The sequence below is a fragment of the Tribolium castaneum genome, chromosome 2, assembly GCF_031307605.1.
Source record: "Tribolium castaneum strain GA2 chromosome 2, icTriCast1.1, whole genome shotgun sequence".
Classification (NCBI taxonomy): domain Eukaryota; kingdom Metazoa; phylum Arthropoda; class Insecta; order Coleoptera; family Tenebrionidae; genus Tribolium; species Tribolium castaneum.
In genome coordinates, this window is record NC_087395.1 from 1,619,365 (window position 1) to 1,638,289 (window position 18,925).

Genomic DNA, 18,925 nt, shown 5'->3' on the forward strand with positions numbered 1-18,925 from the left:
TATTATTTAGAATTTGCTTCGCGTAAATACATTGAGCTAGAGTAGAAAATTAAATTGGAAACAGTTTGAAATAATAAGCTTTAGAATAATTGGACAGAATTTTCTTCTTCATTTATTTTTTCATTTTTTAGTTTCGTGTAAAACTATCATTTAAACCTCATTTTTTTATAATCTCCAAATAATAAATCAGTAAACAGATTGATTTATTAATTGTTATTAATAGAAATCAATTTAGAATTTCTCAAAAATTTCATAAAAATTCCCTTTGAATCTTCGTATTTTGACAGAAAAAAAGCAATAAAAGCACAATCTTAAAAAATTCACACAAGGTGTTAAAACCCAATTTAATCGCTGAAAAAGTATGAAATCCTGAACCATTTGAATTTGATTTAAAACTGTTTTCCTATGAAATTTTACCAAGCTGACAAAAAATTTTGTCAGAAAGAAGCGAAAATGGACAAAAATAGTTGTTTATTTTTGCCTTATAATTTTTAAAACATTTTGTATTTATTTATGTGAAACTGTATTAAAATTAAGGAAAAATTGTTCAAAAATGATATTATTTTTTATAATTTTCGAAATCTATAAAGAGATTTTAACTAGAAACGCACTGTTTAATAAAGTTTTGTACAAATGGAAAAAAAATTACTAAATATAAGGTCGAAAAACTATAATAAGGTGGTATTGTAGGTATTCGTATCAAATTTTTTAGGGAAAACATTTAGTTTTTCCAGCAAAACCACCAAATTCTGTCACATTTTTGACATTTTTTATTCTTATTCAGACGTTTTAACTATTTTTTTTTAGCAGAATCGCATTTTTTTTTATAAAATTTTAAATTTGGCCAAATTTAGTCAAAAAAAATTGGGCAAAATTTGGGTAATTTTTACATTTTGGCCTAAAATTTTGTCAGAAAGAAGCGAAAATAGACAAAAATAGTTGATTATTTCTGTCTTATAATTTTTAAAGCATTTTGTATTCATTTATGTGAAACTGTATTAAAATTAAGAAAAAATTGTTCAAAAATGATATTTTTTATAATTTTCATTTGAACTAGAAATGCAATGTTTAATATAGTTTTGTACAAATGGCCAAAAAATCACTAAATACAAGATGACCCTGAACCAACAGAAAAGTTCAGAATATCCTGTAGTTTTAGGAAATAGTCGACTTTTACTTGAAACACGAAAATAATGTACAGGGTGTGCCAAAACACAAAAAGTTGAATAACTCATTTTTTTTAATGGAACACCATGTATTTCTTTACATGGGTCAATTACATTATTCATAAGATTTCTATTGATATGTGGTTTTTATAGCAAATTTACAGTATTTCTTAAAGTGTTCAAAAAAATAAAAAATAATTGTTTTATTTATTTCATTAATAATTCTTGATGAGTGAAATTCATTTATGTATCAGGTAATAATTAGATTACTTGTTTAATTAGCCACATTAGTACATGTCAAAAAATTAATTACTATTTGACTATCAGATTCTAGGCTAACAAATTTTCTTGTAATAAAATATAGTTTTTTGAACAATTTCGAAAAATATTTTAAATTTGCTATGCAAACCCTATACCGTTAGAAAGCTTATCAAAAATGCTTTCGATACATTTAATAAAATACAGGATGTTCCATTTGAAAAAAATGAGTTATTTAACTTTTTGCGTTTTGGCACACCCTGTATATTATCTGCGTGCTTTAACTAAAAGTTAAACAGTGTATACAACACCCTGTGCATAATAAAAATATTTTTAGTTTGTGGATTTTAAGTCGATCTATCGGATAATAAAAACGTCATAGCAAATTTCAAATAGCAAAAAAGTTATAGACCGATTACACACCGCTGGGTCACCCTGTATGTATTCATATCAATTTTTTTAGGGAAAGTATTCAGTTGTTTTGAGCTAAATGACCAAATTTAAACTTTTGACTTTTTTTTGTTATTCGGACGTTTTAACTAGTTTTTTTACCATCGCATTTTTTGATGAAATTTTGTATTTGGCCAAAAGCCACATTTAGTCAACAAAAATTATCCTTTTGAGTATTTAAATGGAATTTTGACCCAAAAATGATATTGCTCAAAAAAATCACCAAAATTGGTCAAATAATTGTGTAATTTTTACATTTTTCGAAGTTTCCAATACAAAAGTGGGCAAAGCGGAAACACAAAGTTCGATGAAAAAAAAAGCAAAAGATATTTTGGCGCCATTTAGGGTTTTTTGTCCGATTTACAAAAAACAGTGTTTTCACCTATAAAAAAAGGACACGATTTTTTATTAAATTCAGTGCTTTTCCCAAAATATATTTTTTCATTATTTTCGTTACTTTTTGACTTATTTTGTAAAACAAAAAAAACAGCAAAATGGTCTAAAATGGGCATTTAGCGAAATAATTGAGTCTCTGACAGAAAAAACGTGCAAAATATAACCCGCCCTTTTAAACAATTTTTTTACAAGAAAACTCACCCTTTTCTGATGAAATGTGTAGCCAGCAAGTTGTTAGCCATCTGTTTATAACTTGCTTCAGTACAAAGAGTGTAAACATCTTCGACCATCGTCGGCCTGTTGCAATAAATAATCCGTTTCAAAATAAATTTTAACTAAAAAAGATATTTTGAAACTACTCCCAAAATAATTCTAAAAATACAAACATGATCGAGATTTTCAATGTTATTTTCCCTAATCTTGTATTCACTCCTTTTCAATACCACTACTCTCGGCTCATTCTCGATTAATTTAACAATTTCTTGCGTTAATTCATGCGAAAATTGTAACGAATCCTTGGCGATTTTTCTAACTGTGTCACTCCAAGGTACTTTGGCACAATTCAAAATAGTTTGAACACCTTGCAGTTTAATTTCAACCGAATTAATACAGTCCAGAATCAGGCTAATAATATTCACCCAATATCTCTCATCGTATTTCATCAAGTTCTACAATTTTTTGTTTCGGAAAAAATCCTGGAAACTTTTCAAGTAACTCACTTTAATTTCCTCTAAAAGTATAACGTTGGGGTCCATGTGATTATCCACAATATATTTACACAAGAAATTCCTCAAAAACCGGTCAAAATCATTGGGACACATCTCAACGTTTAGCAAAATTCTGATTACGTTTTGAGGCCCTGTCAAGTAATTTTGCACCGGAACACTTATTCTGTATTCCTCCTTAAGTGTTTTAATAATTTCCAGTGTTGCCAACAACTCGGATAAACTGTCCCGATGCAAAATGTGTTGTCTTTGAAAGGAAATATCGGCCACATCGCCCATCTTCATCAATGCGATTATTTTGTTCGTTAAAATAATTGCATTGCTTGGAAAATCGCTCTTTGAATGTTGCTCCAAAGAAAACACTTTATTGCGTGTCCATTTAACGATTAGAGGAAGGGCTGTAGGGTAAAGTGAAAGTGTTACTGGAATGAAAATTGATAGGAAAGACTGATAGGTAGCCGGTGGTAGCTAGAAAAATATTTATTTAACTCGAGTTAAAAAATTTGTTTTGTATTACCATATTTAAGATGTTTAAAATGTCTGAAATTTTGTCGTCAGTTAGGGTTTCGATAGTGGCGACGTCTAAGCGACTGTAAATTATTTTGGCTTCTTCGATTTCATGCTACGAAGAAAAGAAGAAAATTTTAATTGAAATTGCTTGAAAAATGATGGCAATCAAAGCACAAAATTAAACCCTGTAACTATTTAAACCGCTTATTAACTTGTATTTAATTATAAATAATTATAATGTCCGAATAGGGGATTTTCGAAACTAAACAGTTTAGAAAAAAACGAGTAAAACATTCTCGAGTCCGTTTTTTTTTTTGAGAACATATTTTTTTTCAAAACCGCATCCCGCTATCGTCTTTTGTTTTCGACTTATTAACAAAAGTTGACATTTAAGCAAAATCTTAAAAATATCTTTCTTGTTATAAAAGATACACATTTAAAACAAAGACAGGCACTTTTTTTTTTAATAATTCGTTCAGCTGTAAGAACATAAAGTTGTATTTTTTTAAATAGGAATCATAGTTGGCTATGACATTATCAAAAAGCTTATTTATTTCTGAACTGAAAACAATATAAATACAGTTTGATATTCTTATATATTTTTAATAAAAGATATATAAAGTCATAAAGTGTTTGAAAGTAGTTGGCCATGGAAAAATTATTTCACATAAAAGGTGTGAATAATCTAGAAATTTTGTGAACGGTTATTAAGCAAAAAATGTGAAATTATACAAATAAGCTGTGTAAAGTTATTGAACAAATCGTCGTAGATTTTAATTATATAAAGAATTTTTTTTATAACTTAATGAAGTGCAATGGACGTGATATTGATAATGTTATGTATTTTTTACCGCCGATGGAATTTGATTTTGGTGTTTGGATTGACATTTTTTTGTAAAATAAAATTTTATTGACACGCAATCATGCAATTAGTAAAATTTTTCTTTTTCGCCATTTCATGTTTAATTAGAAAATAAACCAACAATGTAAGCTTGTCATTTTAAATCTATTATTAATCGCAAAAATTTTATCTAATAATAATTTATTATGCTATTTTTGATTTAATTAGTGTTTAATTGTTGGGTAATATATTTTTCATAGTTTTAATTAAAAATTCAAAATTTTTTCATGGCCTACTATAAGAAAAAGCGAAATGTTATACTATTTTTTTAAATATTTAAAAATAATATATTACACAAATAGAGATATCAAATCAGAAAAAATAAGCTGTTCAAAAATAACGCAGCCGCCTATGATTCCTACTTAAAAAAATTAAACTTTATGTTATTACAGCTAAACGAATAGTTAAAATAGTTAAAAAAATTGCTGATAAAATTATTAAACTCTCTGTAAAGAAGTGCTTGTATAATGTCTTTATTTCAAATGTTTTTCTTTTACAAGAAGGAATATATGAATTTTTTAAGATTTCGCTAAAATGTGCACTTTTGTTTATAAGTCGAAAACAAAAGACGATAGCGGGATGCGGTTTCGACCAAATTATTTTCTCAAAAAACGGACGCGAGAATGTAAAACCTCTTAGTTTCCAAGATCCCCTGTTCGGACATCCAAAATGCAGCACCCTGTACATGTGAAGTAAATATTAGTTACTTTGACTCAAGTTTATTTATAACCTCTTCAGGCATTTATTGAAGTTCACTAAGTTACAAGTTTTTTTCCCTTTTATTAATTATCTAATTAGTTAACAATTGCGTTAGCAATTTTTTCGACTTTTTCAGTCAAAAAAATTATAAATTATCGGCCCCAGCTGGAAGAGCATTTCAAGTTGCCTTATCGTGTGACTTAATGAAATTTCGTATCTCCAAAAAAAAACATATTTTACAATTTTTTGTTGTTAAAAAAGATTGACAATAATTTTTTTAAAGGAGTCAAAATTCAAAAAATAATCGATTTTTCCAAATGTCTTACTCGCATTTCCAAGTCTCAAGAATCATTAAAAGTGCAAAAAACGTAATAACTGTGTAATTGTGTTACAAATGTTTAAATTTTTACTCAAATTGACAAAATGAGAAAAAAGTCAAAAAGTTCAAAAAATCGAATATTCAACAAACAACTACTGTTCGAGACAAAGTTCCAGGTTCAGAAGGATTTACATAAGATACTAACTAGTTTACATGCATTAATATTTTAAAACCTCAAAATAATGGAGTGATGGTTTTGTTAAAAAAATTAGATTCACTTTCGAATGCTAATTACGCCATGTAGTAGATAACAGCTACTTCAAAAACAATTCAAAAATTATTCTTTTAAATTCTAACTATGATTTGTACATTTTCTAAAAGAATTCTTAATCTATGATCAAAAAATTTGTGGTCTTGGATTTAAAACAAATTATTTTTTCTACTTTGCTTTCACAAACTGTGAAACTTGTGAATTTTGTAATTTAGTGTGCGATCACTGATCTGTCAACAGCGTCAAGTGGTTTATTGATAAAGCCCGAATAATTAACAAAATTATGAGGAAATAGTTTGGACAGATTTTGATAACTTAAACTAAACAAAAACAAACAACAAAAATAGAGAGTGGAAAAAATAGTATATTACACTAGTTTTATAAGATTTAATTGAGGCACTCATTCTATTGGAGCACGAAGAAGAAAATCATTCGTGATACAATAGAACGTCTTATAAAACTCGTATAATAATATACTTTTATTCATAATGAGTCGGATATTATTTTATTCAATATTTTATTGTTTTATCGTAAATGTTCCAAAAATAAAGAAAGAATAAAACCGCTAACTCAGTGTTTTAAACTTTTCTTAGATTATATTGACAACCACAAAAACAACATTTACATTTACTGATTTTTTTCCACATTGGCGCAGTCAGTAGAATTAGCAGATTTTTTTTTTCACCTTTCCTTCAACAGTTTTCGAGAAAACATAATAAAAACTAAATTCAGTGGAAAAAGTTTTAATTACTTCGTCTATTTTTTCGAGCAAACAAAACCACAAATAAAAAATATGTATCATGACTTAAAATACGATTTAAAAACAATCAAAAATATAAGATAAATATTTTTTAAATGTATCTAACATGTTTATGCATTTTTTAAAAGACCCTAACAAATGCAAAAATGTCATTGAGTCCAATTATTTTTAAATTAATTTTTTTGGTAATTTTATGATTTTTTTAATCTTATTAATTGAGCAAATTAAAAGATAACTAGAAGATGATCGGTTCTATATGTAATTAGGTGTTTAGAAAACAAGGTTTTAATTACGCCATTTTATAGATAACAACCAGTTCAAAAAATAATTAAAATATTCATTTTTTTTTAATATTAAGTATCTTTTAAGTATATATTTTTATTATTATAGCTACGATCAAAATGTTTCTAGACTTAGATTTAAAACAAATTATTCTAATCATAAACAGTCGCATATTTTCATTCAACATTTTATCGTAAATGTTCTAAAAATAAAGAAAGAATAAAACAGCTAACTCAGTGTTTTAAACTTTTCTTAGATTATATTGACAACCACAAAAACAACATTTACATTTACTGATTTTTTTCCACATTGGCGCAATCAGTAGAATTAGCAGATTTTTTTCACCTTTCCTTCAGCAGTTTTCGAGAACACATAATATAAACTAAATTCAGTGGAAAAAGTTTTAATTACTTCGTCTATTTTTTCGAGCAAACAAAACCACAGATAAAAAATATGTATCATGACTTAAAATACGATTTAAAAACAATCAAAAATATACGATACATATTTTTTAAATTAATCTAACATGTTTATGCATTTTTTTAAAAGACCCTAACAAATGCAAAAATGTCATTGAGTCCAATTATTTTTAAATTAATTTTTTTTGTAATTTTATGTTTTTTTTAATCTTATTAATTAAGCAAATTAAAAGATAACTAGAAGATGATCGGTTCTATATGTAATTAGGTGTTTAGAAAACAAGGTTTTAATTACGCCATTTTATAGATAACAACCAGTTCAAAAAACAATTAAAATATTCTTTTTTTAAAATGCTAAGTAAGTTTTAAGTATATATTTTTATTATTATAGCTACGATCAAAAAGTTTCTAGACTTAGATTTAAAACAAATTATTCTCATCATAATCAGTCGCATATTTTCATTCAACATTTTATCGTAAATGTTCCAAAAATAAAGAAAGAACAAAACAGCTAACTCAAAGTGTTTTAAACTTTTCTTAGATTATATTGACAACCACAAAAACAAGATTTACATTTACTGATTTTTTTCCACATTGGCGCAGTCAGTAGAATTAGCACTTTTTTTCACCTTTCCTTCAGCAGTTTTCGAGAACACATAATAAAAACTAAATTCAGTGGAAAAAGTTTTAATTACTTCGTCTATTTTTTCGAGCAAACAAAACCACAAATAAAAAATATGTATCATGACTTAAAATACGATTTAAAAACAATCAAAAATATAAGATAAATATTTTTGAAATGAATCTAACATGTTTATGCATTTTTTTAAAAGACCCTAACAAATGCAAAAATGTCATTGAGTCTAATTATTTTTAAATTAATTTTTTTGGTAATTTTATGTTTTTTTTAATCTTATTAATTAAGCAAATTAAAAGATAACTAGAAGATAATCGGTTTTATATGTAATTAGGTGTATAGAAAACAAGGTTTTAATTACGCCATTTAATAGATAACAACCAGTTCAAAAAACAATTAAAATATTCTTTTTTAAAAATGTTAAGTAAGTTTTAAGTATATATTTTTATTATTATAGCTACGATCAAAAAGTTTCTAGACTTAGATTTAAAACAAATTATTCTCATCATAATCAGTCGCATATTTTCATTCAACATTTTATAGTAAATGTTCCAAAAATAAAGAAAGAATAAAACAGCTAACTCAAAGTGTTTTAAACTTTTCTTAGATTATATTGACAACCACAAAAACAACATTTACATTTACTGATTTTTTTCCACATTGGCGCAGTCAGTAGAATTAGCAGATTTTTTTTCACCTTTCCTTCAGCAGTTTTCGAGAACACATAATAAAAACTAAATTCAGTGGAAAAAGTTTTAATTACTTCGTCTATTTTTTCGAGCAAACAAAACCACAAATAAAAAATATGTATCATGACTTAAAATACGATTTAAAAACAATCAAAAATACAAGATACATATTTTTTAAATGTATCTAACATGTTTATGCATTTTTTTAAAAGGCCCTAACAAATGCAAAAATGTCATTGAGTCCAATTATTTTTAAATTAATTTTTTTGGTAATTTTATGTTTTTTTTAATCTTATTAATTAAGCAAATTAAAAGATAACTATAAGATGATCGGTTCTATATGTAATTAGGTGTTTAGAAAACAAGGTTTTAATTACGCCATTTTATAGATAACAACCAGTTCAAAAAATAATTAAAATATTCATTTTTTTTTAATATTAAGTATGTTTTAAGTATATATTTTTATTATTATAGCTACGATCAAAAAGTTTCTAGACATAGATTTAGAACAAATTATTCTCATCATAATCGGTCGCATATTTTCATTCAACATTTTACCGTAAATGTTCCAAAAATATATGAAAGAATAAAATAAAATAGCTACGTTAGCTATTTCAAACTTTTTTTAGATTGTATGAAAAACCATAAAAACAAAAAATAGGATAAACGTATAAAAATGAGTCCAGAAGTCATCAACATTTACTGAATTCAGTCTTGTTTTTCAAAATTGGCGCAGTCAGTAGGTTTTGCAAAACGATATTTTTTCACCTTAGATTTTTAAAATTTACCCAGCAACATGTTTATGCATTTTTTTGAGTTATTAAAACCCAAATACAAAAATTTTTCAAAATTTTTGAGTATGTGGTAAGGTAACGATTTTTTTCAAAAACCTTAAGTAAATTAGGCAAAAATGTGATTTACTTACATTTTGCAGGAAACTCTTGACCTCATCCATCAAATCAGCGTTTGCGAATTGTTGCCAAGTATGTATATCCAACTCAGCCCTTTTTGAAAGCGCCTCAAACGTCTCAAACCTTGCCATAACATCAATCACACTGTTTTGCATTTTTTCAGCTTCGTTGTCCACTTTCTTCAATTGCAATGTACAACCATACTCGAGTATTTTACGAACATCTTCAAATTTACTACAAGTTACACCCAAACAAGACTGCAGTTTGAACACATCGTTGTCGATTAAATTCAAAAGATTGATAAGTTGGTCGATTTCTTCACTAGTGCAAGTCATTTTATCGACAATATCTTGGGCTTTTGCCTCGTTCACAAGACTCGCATCCAAGTGGAAAAGAGCAGCAAAACGTTCAGCTTCTTCATATTTGCGTTTTCTTAACAATCTTGCAAGTCTCTGTTCGGCATCAGTTTCATAAACCATGTGAAAACGCAATTCCGACACTGAATTGTTCTCGACAATTTTAGAAATGTATAAAAGCTCATCGTTTACACATTCGGGAGATATTAAATAGATGTCGGTTTTCACATTCAAACCGTATATTTTACTCAAGGCTACAAAAATACAAAAAAAAATTAATTTATTTTAAAAAAATAAACCAATAAGTGTCAAAATGTATTCCAACTTCCGTAACAAAAATGTGAAAGAAAAAAAACGAAGAGACAAAAAGCCCTACACGACTACAAACAACATAATAAAGAAAGAAACAAACGAGAAGAAAACTGAAAAAAAAGGTAATGAAATAAAACTGTTTAAAGTCTAAGAGCCGGTTTATAGAAAGTTTCATTAAATTTTAATTCGTTATTAAAAGCTAACAACGCGAATAGACCAACCAAATTGGTTCAATTTGGTCACGTGATCAGTTAATCTCGCGTTTAATTGCGGATTAAATTAATGACGCTTCTATAAACCGGTCCTTAAAGTCCTAAATAGCTCTATCAAATAAAATTTAAAAAACTATGTAAAAAAATTACTTCAATAACTTTGTGACAACAAAAAATTACATTTTATTCTTAAATTTTCAAAATTAAATTCGCTGAAAAATGAGCCAAAAATCATGAAAAAAATTATGCCACAAAAAATATTTTATAATTTTTAAAATACGCATTTTGAGAATGTGATGAAAGTCTTTTGAAGTAAAATGAACCGAGAAATCCAAATTTCTAAAAATTTAAAAAATTTAAGCCAAAAGTAATGTTTGCAGTTTATTTCCAATTTATTTCAATAAACAACGTTTAAAAAATAAAAAAACATATAATTTTGTAATTTGTAGGTGTTTTTACAAGTCCTTGTAAAATAAATCAATTTCAACCTAAGGTATTTCAAACTAATTCGGTGATTTTGCATCCAATTTTAAGTAATTTAAAAAAAAACTTAGTTTTTATTTTAGCAAGAGAATGTTTAAATCACACAGTATAACTGAGTGACTTTTCGGTCAGTTTTCAAACAAATTTTATGAAATAATTTCGAGTTCAAAAATATGTTTAAAAAGGCACAAATCAGATAATGTTGATTTTAAGTTGATGGTTGGTCCCGAACTCAGAAAAAACTTACAATTTTAGTTAAAAAACGTGTAAATGCTCAAGAAATGCTGAAATAACATTGCTTTTGACCCAAATTTATTGATGAAAAGTTCTAAAAAAAATTTTCAAAAACAAAACTTAGTTTATATCTCAAAAACGTGTTTAAAAATTCGATTTTTTTTTAATTTCTTCTTACTGTCTGCACACCGTGTCAAAACATTCAAAAAATAAAAAAGAATTATTTTATTCGACTAAATATAGTGATTTTTCACTCTACATCTAACAAAAAGCAGAATATAAATTCAAACACGTGTTTAGTTGCTTGAAACATAAAAATAACACCTTTTCAATCAAACTTTACGGTTTTTCGGTTTATTTTTGAAAAAAAAATATTCAAAAACAAGCAAAATAAGCTAAATTAACATCAACTTGGATCAAATTTTGTGATTTTCCAGCCATCTTAAGTGAAATACTCAAAAAAAAATTTTCACTTCAATCTATGTTAACTCAAACATATTTAAAACCTCGAAAAAAAAAGCAAAAATAAGATCATTTTCGGAACATTCAGGTGTTTTTTGGCTTAGTCTTAACGAAACTTGCGAAATATAATTAGATTTCCGACTAGAAAAGGTGCTATAACACTCGAAAAATAAACAAGAATTATGTAGTGCTAGACTTGCTGCCTTTTCGGTTTTCTCTAGCGAAATCTCGTAAAACAATCACTTTTAACCACAATTTATTTAAACATTTGTTTTACAATGAAATTAAATTTTTGTTCAACAATTTAAATTTATTAAATTTAATTTAATAAATTTACCCTAAGGGCCGGTTTACAGAAAGCGAAATTAAGATTTAATTCAGAATTAAACTAATTCGAATTAAGTTGCATTTAAAATGCATTGACAAATGTCAAGTTAATCACGATTAAAATTTTATTGCAACTAAAATGTTCTGTAAACCGGCTCTAAGGGCCGGTTTATAGAAAGCTTTGTTAAAATTTAATTCGTTGTTAAACGTTAACAACCAACCACATTTGTACAATTTGGTCACGTGATCAGTTAATCACGCATTTAATTGCGAATTAAATTAATGACGCTTCTATAAACCCGTCCAAAGGGTATTAAAATAAGTGTAAAACCTTAAATAAAGTTGAGAAATGAGATTTTTTTTAAAGAATAATATTATTTTCAGTTGTTTTCCAAATAAAAACTCATGAACTATAATTTTCTTAGTACTAAGAAATGTTTAAAATGAATTTTTATATTTACTTTAAATGGAAACCATACCTACCTCAACCATTAAAAAATATGTGTTTTGCGTTAATTTTTTGAGAATGTGTATTATTATTGTATTTAAGTAAAAAAAATAGATAAAATACTTACTTCCATCATTAAAATAGTTATTGTAATACGAGTGCGAAACCACAAGTTTAAAGTTCGAGGACTGTCGTTATGCAACGAGCGTATGCGAGTTGCATTCCTAGACACCCGTGATCTTTAAACACTTTCGTATGAGTGTTCTTAAAAATTTTTTTATTGCAATATTTTAATTTAAAATATGTTACTATGAGAAGCGTGTTTTAAAATAGTGTTTATAATCTAGGATTCAGATATTAAAAAGAAGACTTAAAATGTTACCAACAAAAAAATATTTCAATATTATATTGAGTTGTTTTGGACAAACAAAAAATCCATTAAATAAAAAGAATGAACAATTACCTGAATATGAAAGTAACTGAAGACTTTTTTGCTGCATTTCGTCTTCCGTCACAACAACAACCTGTTCTTCATTCGAATCAGAAATTAGAAGCATGTCTCTATACAAGTGTTGCGAATTAATCGGAAAAATCAAAAGAGTCATTGCGCAAATCTTGTATAATTTTCCCTCAATATCCAAGGCAAAAAAATTACTAAGAAAAACAATCACATATTTAAACACCTATGAAACAAAACGTACTTACTTTCTTAATGGATAAATTTTCTTAAACTGATTGTCCTCGGAATCAATGACACTTTTACGACTTTCCAAATTTAAAACCGCCAATTTTGTACCACTAAGTAGCAAAAAAGGGGCTTTAAAACTCGCCACATTTGTTGCAAAATTAAACACATGAACACATTTCAATTCAAAGTGTTTGGGGTCCAGTTGGTAAATTTTTCCCTGTTTTGTGACAAAAACAAAGCATAAATTGTAAACAAAAGAATTGATAAAGAAGCGATCACAATCCTCATCCCGTTCACACGAACTGAAATAAATTAATCAAAAAAAAAAATTAATTAAACTACGGAGGACTATAGATTAGGAGACGAAACGAGTTACAAAATCGTACCAAAAAAATATAGAACAATGCAATGTTGAGCTTTGCATTCTTAATAGATTGAAACCAATTGACTAAAATTTTGACAAGAAATATTTAAAAAAAAATTATTTAAAATTCAAAATTTGCGCTTCATCCCATATTTTTCAGGATTCTGTGAATACAGTTGGAGATCTACCATTTATAATTAAGTTCAAATATTTCCTTACTTCCAAAATAAAACTTTAAACTTTTTAGTATTACTGTCATTAACAGACTAGTCCGACTGTTAAATAAGATGTTTATTTACTTAACATTATATTCTACAAAGTTAAAGCATTCTAAATAAGCCCTTATCCACCTGCTTGTAATTGAGTTGTTCAAATGAGCTTAAATTAGCAAGTAGCTTTTATACATTAATTTCTTTTTTCTATTTTGGTTTCACAAATTGTTCAAGAGAACTTTTGTGCAACTCCTTTTAGTAAGTTGTATTGGCAGTGCTGGGCTAGGTGTCATCAGTCATCACAGTAACTTAGTGTGTGTTCTGTCAACAGCGTCAAGTCGTTTATTGGTAAAGCCCAAATAATTAACAAAATTAAGAGGAAATAGTTTGAACAGATTTTGATAAAATAAACTAAACAAAACCAAACAAAAATAGGAAGTAAAAAAAATAGTATATAAGACTTAATTGTGGCACTCCTTTGTCGTGCTCCAAAACCATTCATCCCACAACAGAACGTCTTAGAAAACTCGTATAATAATAAACTATTTGCTCATTGAAACAAAATTTGACTATTATAACTTAACAAAACCTCTATAGAAAGTTGCACAGTTAAAATAAGAGGGCGGCAAAGTTCAAAAATTATCCTCAATTTTTTTTAATAACTTCGATGATTTACTATCAAAACGACATGTTTTGATACTGTTACTTTTGTTTTTTTTGTTATTGTAAAATACTAACTTCTCAACAATTTAACACATTTTAAGACAAATTTTTGCATCGGTCTCAGTTTTGGAGTAAAAAAATAATTTAAGGGACAGAGTGAGGATGTAAGTGATCGCCTTCTAGCAAGGCCACCACAAAGTGTATATTAGATAACAATAATGTAATTACTGATTAATTTAAACCGAAAAAAACATTTTTTCACCAAATTTCTAAAAATCTCTCGATGGCCACACAACACAAGTAATTAAAATTTACACTGTCATTATGAAAAAGTATTAATATGTAATGATTACAATTAAAATATTTAAAGTAATATTTATTAAATAATTAATAGTTATTTATGCATCAAGTGAATAAATTGAACACTTTTTTTAAAGAGTTGGAAAAGTTGACCGCACAAGCCGTAGCCGAGAATGGCAATTCCTACAAGTTAAAAAAAGATACTTTACTCAGGAGTTCGATACAACATTTTTTCTACACCTTTCTTAATGCCGTTCTTATAAGATATAAATATTGTTCAAAAATAATGGCTCGTTCGAATAAAAAAACTAATATCAGTCAACATCAGAAACATTTTAGTTATTTAGTGTTAATCGGAAAAATTTATGAACTAGGTTTACTGCTCACCCCAAATCGGGATACGTCCCTTTTTTTCCCATCTTTTCTAAACACCCTGTAATTACAACAAAAGGAGTAAGTTGATCTAATCTCAAAGACATTAATTTGTTAATAGAGTGTCAAAGCCTTGGTGAAAGTCTAATAAGCGAAACCGTAATTAGATTTTTCTCATAACTCAAATATATTTTATGTACAATTATAAATAAACTTCACAAACGAAACTAAAAAAACACTAAAATTTAAAATAAAGAATCCAAATTCTAGCAGTAATTGAAAAATACAAATGTAAATGTTATTTTACTTTTTTACTTATAAATTTTTGAAGTATATTCAGGATTTAAAAAAGACTACAAATGCAGGTAAATTACAAATTTATTTTTAAAAAGAGTACGAGTACGAAAACCACGAATGCAATAGATTATAAACAATTATCAATTTACGTTCCGTGTTGTAAGTTGTATTTTTAAGAATACAGAGAGTACGATTGAAGAAAAAAAGCGTTGAACAAAGTTGTAGAGAATTAAATTTCCCACAAAAAAATCGGCAATACCATATTTTTATCTTGAAAATAAGATTAATCCGTTGTTTGAACGGTTTTGGAGCCCAAATGGTTGAAAATAGAGATATGGTCTTGCAGACTTTTGTAGGAAATTTCATTCTCGACAACTTTCATACTAACATTTTTCTTGTATTTGTAACCGTACTCGAAGCGTTTTGAAAAATATGGGTTAAAGTGCAAATTTTTGTTGCATAGTTTTGCATTCTTTTTACCTCTTACTATTAAGAATTTAATGTTTTATCTGCCTGTATTTTTTGTTTGACTAATGCGAACCGTTGTTTAAATACTCCACTTTAAAATTTTAAACTGCGCCATCTAGCGACACTAACGAAACTCTTGAGAACGAGAACGTTTTATTTGTACGACGTTTCGTATCCTAATCTATAGTAATCCGTAAATTAAAACCTACTCGGTGAAAACACATTTATTTTCGTTGTTTTGGTCAATCAATTGCACTGTGCCATTCCTGAGACAAACTAATAAATATTCGCAATCGGACGAGACACAAAACGAGTCCACAACAGCGCTAAAAGTTGCACTAAAAGCGACATAAGAGCACTGTTTGTCATCAAAAATACGCAGCGAATTATTAATACTGAAATAAATTGAGCCATTTTTTACAACGGCGTTGATATAAGGGTCCAAATTCGCCTGAAATTGTAACTCAAATACGACAAGAAACAACACACGAACTCACATCAGCCCCATTTGATGGTCTAAGGGTGGCTAAAGTTGAGGCTTCGTATAAATTGTCTCCGTCTGCTAAACTTCGAGTACCGAAGTTAACGGTTTCATCAGCTGTGTTAAAGCCGAACTCAATTATATCAAAATTAGACATTTTGTATGGTTTTGCCCCCGAATTGCGTGACCTAACCTCAAATAACAACTACAAAACTTGTTCCAAGTTTGGGACGCAACAGAAATCAACTTACCAACACTATAAATGGGGTTATAACGATTTATTCGGACACTTTTGTCTTGACAATCACTTGTAAAAAAGTATTGTTTTTTATTTAGTAAAGTTCGTTAAATTGAACCCAAAAATTGGGCTTTCTGATTGGTCAATTGTCACACGGGAGTACCAACGTCTTGAATAAAGTAACTACAATTGCATGAACACATTCAATTAAATACGACAGAAAAAAAAGTGGTGCATTGGAATTTACTGAGATGAAGTTAAATTAATAATAAGCAGGAGCGAGGCTTACTTTTTAGGTGCGTTTATTTTATTTATTAATTGTGTAATTTTGGTTACTGCTGCTACCAAGTGTTGGCGATACTTGTAGTTTGAAAAGTGGCGGTTACCAAGATTGAAATGCAAGAGTCTTATGAAAAACTTGCTTGATAAAAACTTTTATTAACAATCGATCAAAATCAAAAAAATCTTGATTTAGAAATTGTATTGTTGGTTGTATAACCAGCTTCAATTCAAAAGAGTTTTTCAAATAAGACAACAAGAACATGCGAAACAAATTGTGCTAAAACGCTTAAAACAAGACCAAAAAATGTTTTATTCTAGAGAGTCTTATTAGTCGATTCAGCAAAAGCCTACACAATACCGCAAAAATTCAGTTAAAAAATAAACGCTAAACGTTAAAATGAAGACATTTCATTTTCAACAAAGTCGTTTTATTACCTCTTTGTGACGAAATTTTGCTCAAAAACTAGATACATTGTGTCAAACCAAAAAAACAATTAATATCAATTTTGGTCTAAGTTTTAGCAAAATTAATTGTGAAATTATTCTCTTTCTTCATAAAAAAACTGATATCTCGAACAAAGTTTATAATATAATATAATAATTTAACCCAATTTTGAGAAAAAAAGGCTCAATACAATTTCATTTTAAATTATGTTTGTGATTTTTAACTAAAAAATGAAGTGAAAATGACTTAAAGAAGACAAAATAATAAAATAATGAACGACTGTATTTTAGCAAAAAAAAAACGTCCTAAAAGTTTGAAGAAGGTTTGATTAATATCATGTTTCCATATTTGCACAATTTTTTTGGTTTTTTATATTATTTTGGAATAAATGTTGCTCAAGAACCAGCTGAAACGAACGAAACATCAAAATAACACCAATTTTGATAATTTAAAAAAAAAATAGTGCAAAATATCGTGCAAGAAAATTCAAAACTACATCGAGTGAAGCTTGCTAAAATGACAGAAACTTTGATTTACCTTGTCGATTTTTTATTCAAAATGTTATTCAAAATAAAATAGTTTTTATTTACAAACAATACTTCGATGTTTTGTGCAAACATACTTAAAAAAAAATCACTACCCCAAAAAAATATAAATTACCTCATTTTCGTCAAATTTTTCTTGGTTACTTGGCTTCTATTTAAAGAATTTGGCTCAACAACAAACTGAGTTGAGTAAAACAACATCAATTTTTACTTATTATAAATAAATTTACAAATAAATAAATCCATGTTTTTAATACAAGAAATTAAATTACTACAAAAAATCATAACACCAAATAATTTTTGATCAAATTTTGTATTTTTGTATTAAACTTGACAAAAAATTGTTTCGAAATAAGTTAAATAAAAAAAAACTAATATCAATGTGATTTATTTTCCTCATCTTTAAACAAATAAAAAAAATTTCTTGTCTAATTTTGTAAATGTTTGGTTTCTTTTTAAAAAAAAATGTTGTAAAATAGTACCTTCTTCCATTTTGTTTCTTTTTTTGATAAAACCAAGTACCAATGTAATTGGTACCTAGTTTCAACCAATTTTTTGTTTTTTTTTGGCTTATTTTTCACGAAATCCTGTAAAATATGAGATTCATCAACTTTAAATTAATTTATTTAAACTACAGAAAATTTTTTGATGTAATTATTTTTGACTTAAAAACCATGCTAAAACGCATTGGTAAAACAAAAATGTCCTTTTCGAAATATTTTAGTGTTTTCTGACTAAAAAATATTGCAAAAATGCTCACATAAGCTCTCCAGCTTATGTTCAAAAATTGGCTTAATTTCTTTTCTGATAAAAACAAATACCGATGTAATTTATGTTTTATGTGGAAATGTTTATGATCTATTTTATAACAAAATGTTAATGCGTGCTCAAAAAGTTTAAAATAGAAAAGTTAGCACATCAAGTTTGAACAAATTTTCTGGTTCTTTGTTATATTTTTCACATGTTCTCGCTTAATAACGAGATAAACTGAAAAACATCAACTTTGATTTGATTCATTTGAACAGCTACAGATACATTTTTTACTTGTTTTTTTTTAATTCAAAAACTACCCTAAAACATATAAAACAGACAAAAACTACGTTCTTTTAGAATTTGTTGATTGAAAAATATTGTAAATGCTCACATAAGAAAAAATGAATGCCTTTCTCCAGCTTGTGTTCAAAAATAGGCTTAATGAATGTTAAAAAAATTAAATGAAACATCATTTTAGAATTTTTGAAATAATTCTTCAATTTTTTGGCCTGTTTACTTATACAGGGTGAGTCTGCTAAAGGTAAAGATTCTGTATGTTAAAAACTATGGCCAGACAGAATTTTGTGCTT

General features: G+C 27.2%; 1 protein-coding gene across 4 annotated transcripts in view; it reads right to left on the reverse strand.

Moving 5' to 3' along the window:
• The window catches only part of LOC103315040 (uncharacterized), a 31,325-nt gene extending 14,848 nt beyond the window's left edge, over positions 1-16,477 (reverse strand). Inside the window, exons 1-10 of one of the 4 annotated variants that reach the window (XM_064354777.1) lie at positions 16,324-16,477; positions 16,089-16,277; positions 15,801-16,042; positions 12,933-13,217; positions 12,691-12,881; positions 9,408-10,003; positions 3,513-3,617; positions 2,990-3,463; positions 2,657-2,938; positions 2,472-2,605 (exon numbers count right to left, since the gene is read on the reverse strand). In XM_064354777.1, the coding sequence (XP_064210847.1) occupies positions 2,472-2,605; positions 2,657-2,938; positions 2,990-3,463; positions 3,513-3,617; positions 9,408-10,003; positions 12,691-12,881; positions 12,933-13,217; positions 15,801-16,042; positions 16,089-16,229 (2,450 nt within the window). In that variant the 5' untranslated portion in view covers positions 16,230-16,277; positions 16,324-16,477. The remainder of the gene's footprint in view (positions 1-2,471; positions 2,606-2,656; positions 2,939-2,989; positions 3,464-3,512; positions 3,618-9,407; positions 10,004-12,690; positions 12,882-12,932; positions 13,218-15,800; positions 16,043-16,088; positions 16,278-16,323) is intronic. The other 3 variants (XM_064354779.1, XM_064354778.1, XM_064354780.1) reach the window with 3 other exon arrangements.
• Positions 16,478-18,925: the final 2,448 nt, after the last annotated feature.